This window comes from Panthera tigris, chromosome X, assembly GCF_018350195.1.
Source record: "Panthera tigris isolate Pti1 chromosome X, P.tigris_Pti1_mat1.1, whole genome shotgun sequence".
Lineage (NCBI taxonomy): Eukaryota > Metazoa > Chordata > Mammalia > Carnivora > Felidae > Panthera > Panthera tigris.
Window position 1 is genome coordinate 32,179,185 of NC_056677.1, and position 1,284 is coordinate 32,180,468.

The 1,284-nt window shown below is 55.1% G+C and overlaps 1 protein-coding gene across 1 annotated transcript; it reads right to left on the reverse strand.

Annotated features, from left to right (window-relative positions):
* Nucleotides 1-206: 206 nt before the first annotated feature.
* On the reverse strand, nucleotides 207-1,083 carry LOC102970824 (ferritin heavy chain-like). Its single transcript, XM_042974292.1, has one exon. It carries the CDS (start codon nucleotides 898-900, stop codon nucleotides 352-354), a length of 549 nt encoding a protein of 182 aa, XP_042830226.1. The 5' UTR covers nucleotides 901-1,083; the 3' UTR covers nucleotides 207-351.
* Nucleotides 1,084-1,284: the final 201 nt, after the last annotated feature.

Below are 1,284 nucleotides of genomic sequence, written 5' to 3' on the forward strand. Positions count from 1 at the left end.
TACCTTCAGCATTTATAAGGAGAAGATTGATTTTTGTGTTTTCCAGGGTCCCATCCACCTCCCACCTTCTCCCTCCACCTTGGGAGATCCTGAGCTGTGTGTGGATGGGGCATGGGTGAGTGGAGCGACTCCTGGAAAGGCGAGAAATTTCCACACACAAATCACCCAGAGGACCTTTATTTCTTTAGGAACCAAATAACTTTATTGAAACAAAATAACTTTATTTATTTATGGAAATCTGGAAGAAGAAACTGGAACGTTTTGCAAAAGCAATACTGCAAAATGCATGCCCGGCATGGTGACCAGGGGAAGTCACCATGCACCCTGTGGCTATGGGAAGGCAGTCCCAACTCAGTTCTTGTCGCTGTTGCCCAGGGTGAGCTTGTCAAAGAGGTACTCTGCCATGCCGGTTTCCGGGGCCCCCATCTTGCTCAGGTTGGTGATGTAGCCCCCCAACTCTTTGATGACCTTGACTTGCTTGTGCAGGTAGTTGGTCTCCAGGAAGCTGCACAGATGGGTGTCGTTCTTGTCGGTGGCCAGCTGGTGCAGGTCGAGCAGGCTCTGGTTCAGGCTCTTCTCCAGGTGAAAGGCACACTCCATGGCGTTGAGGCCGTTCTCCCAGTTGTCGCGGTCAGGCTTCATGATGTTGTGGAGGCGGATGCGGCCCCCACGCTGGTTCTGCAGCTGCATCAGCTTCTCGGCATGCTGGCTCTCCTCGTGGGACTGGCGCAGGAAGAACTTGGAGAAATTCTCCAGGGCCACGTCGGCGCGGTCGAAATAGAAGGCCATCGACAGGTACACGTAGGAGGCGTAGAGCTCCAGGTTGATCTGGCTGTTGATGGCGGCCTCGCACTGCGGGTGGTAGTTCTGGCGCACTTGAGAGGACGGCGCGGTGGCCATGGCTGGCGGCGCTGGCACCAAGGCGAAGGCGAAGGCGGCTCAGAAACGAGGGCGGCGAGGCGGAAGGCGGTGGCGGCGGGTCTCCGGCACTTTTTCAGAGTAGCCGACCAGGCAGGCCTGGCGGCAGTCTCCGAGATGCGGCTGGAATGAAGTCCGTTACTCCGGAGGTGGGGGTTTGAATCCGTTACGCGAATCCGTTACGTGAAGGGGCGTGGTCACGAAGGCGAGGGAGGGGTGGTGGGCGGGGCGCCGTGTTCAACGTGCCATCTGTGCCTGCGTGAGTCACGAGGCCCAGAGCAGCTCCACGCTGTCTTGAAGCCATTTTTAAAACTATCTCTTTTTTAAATATATATTTAATATAGTTTAATATATTGCTGTGATATG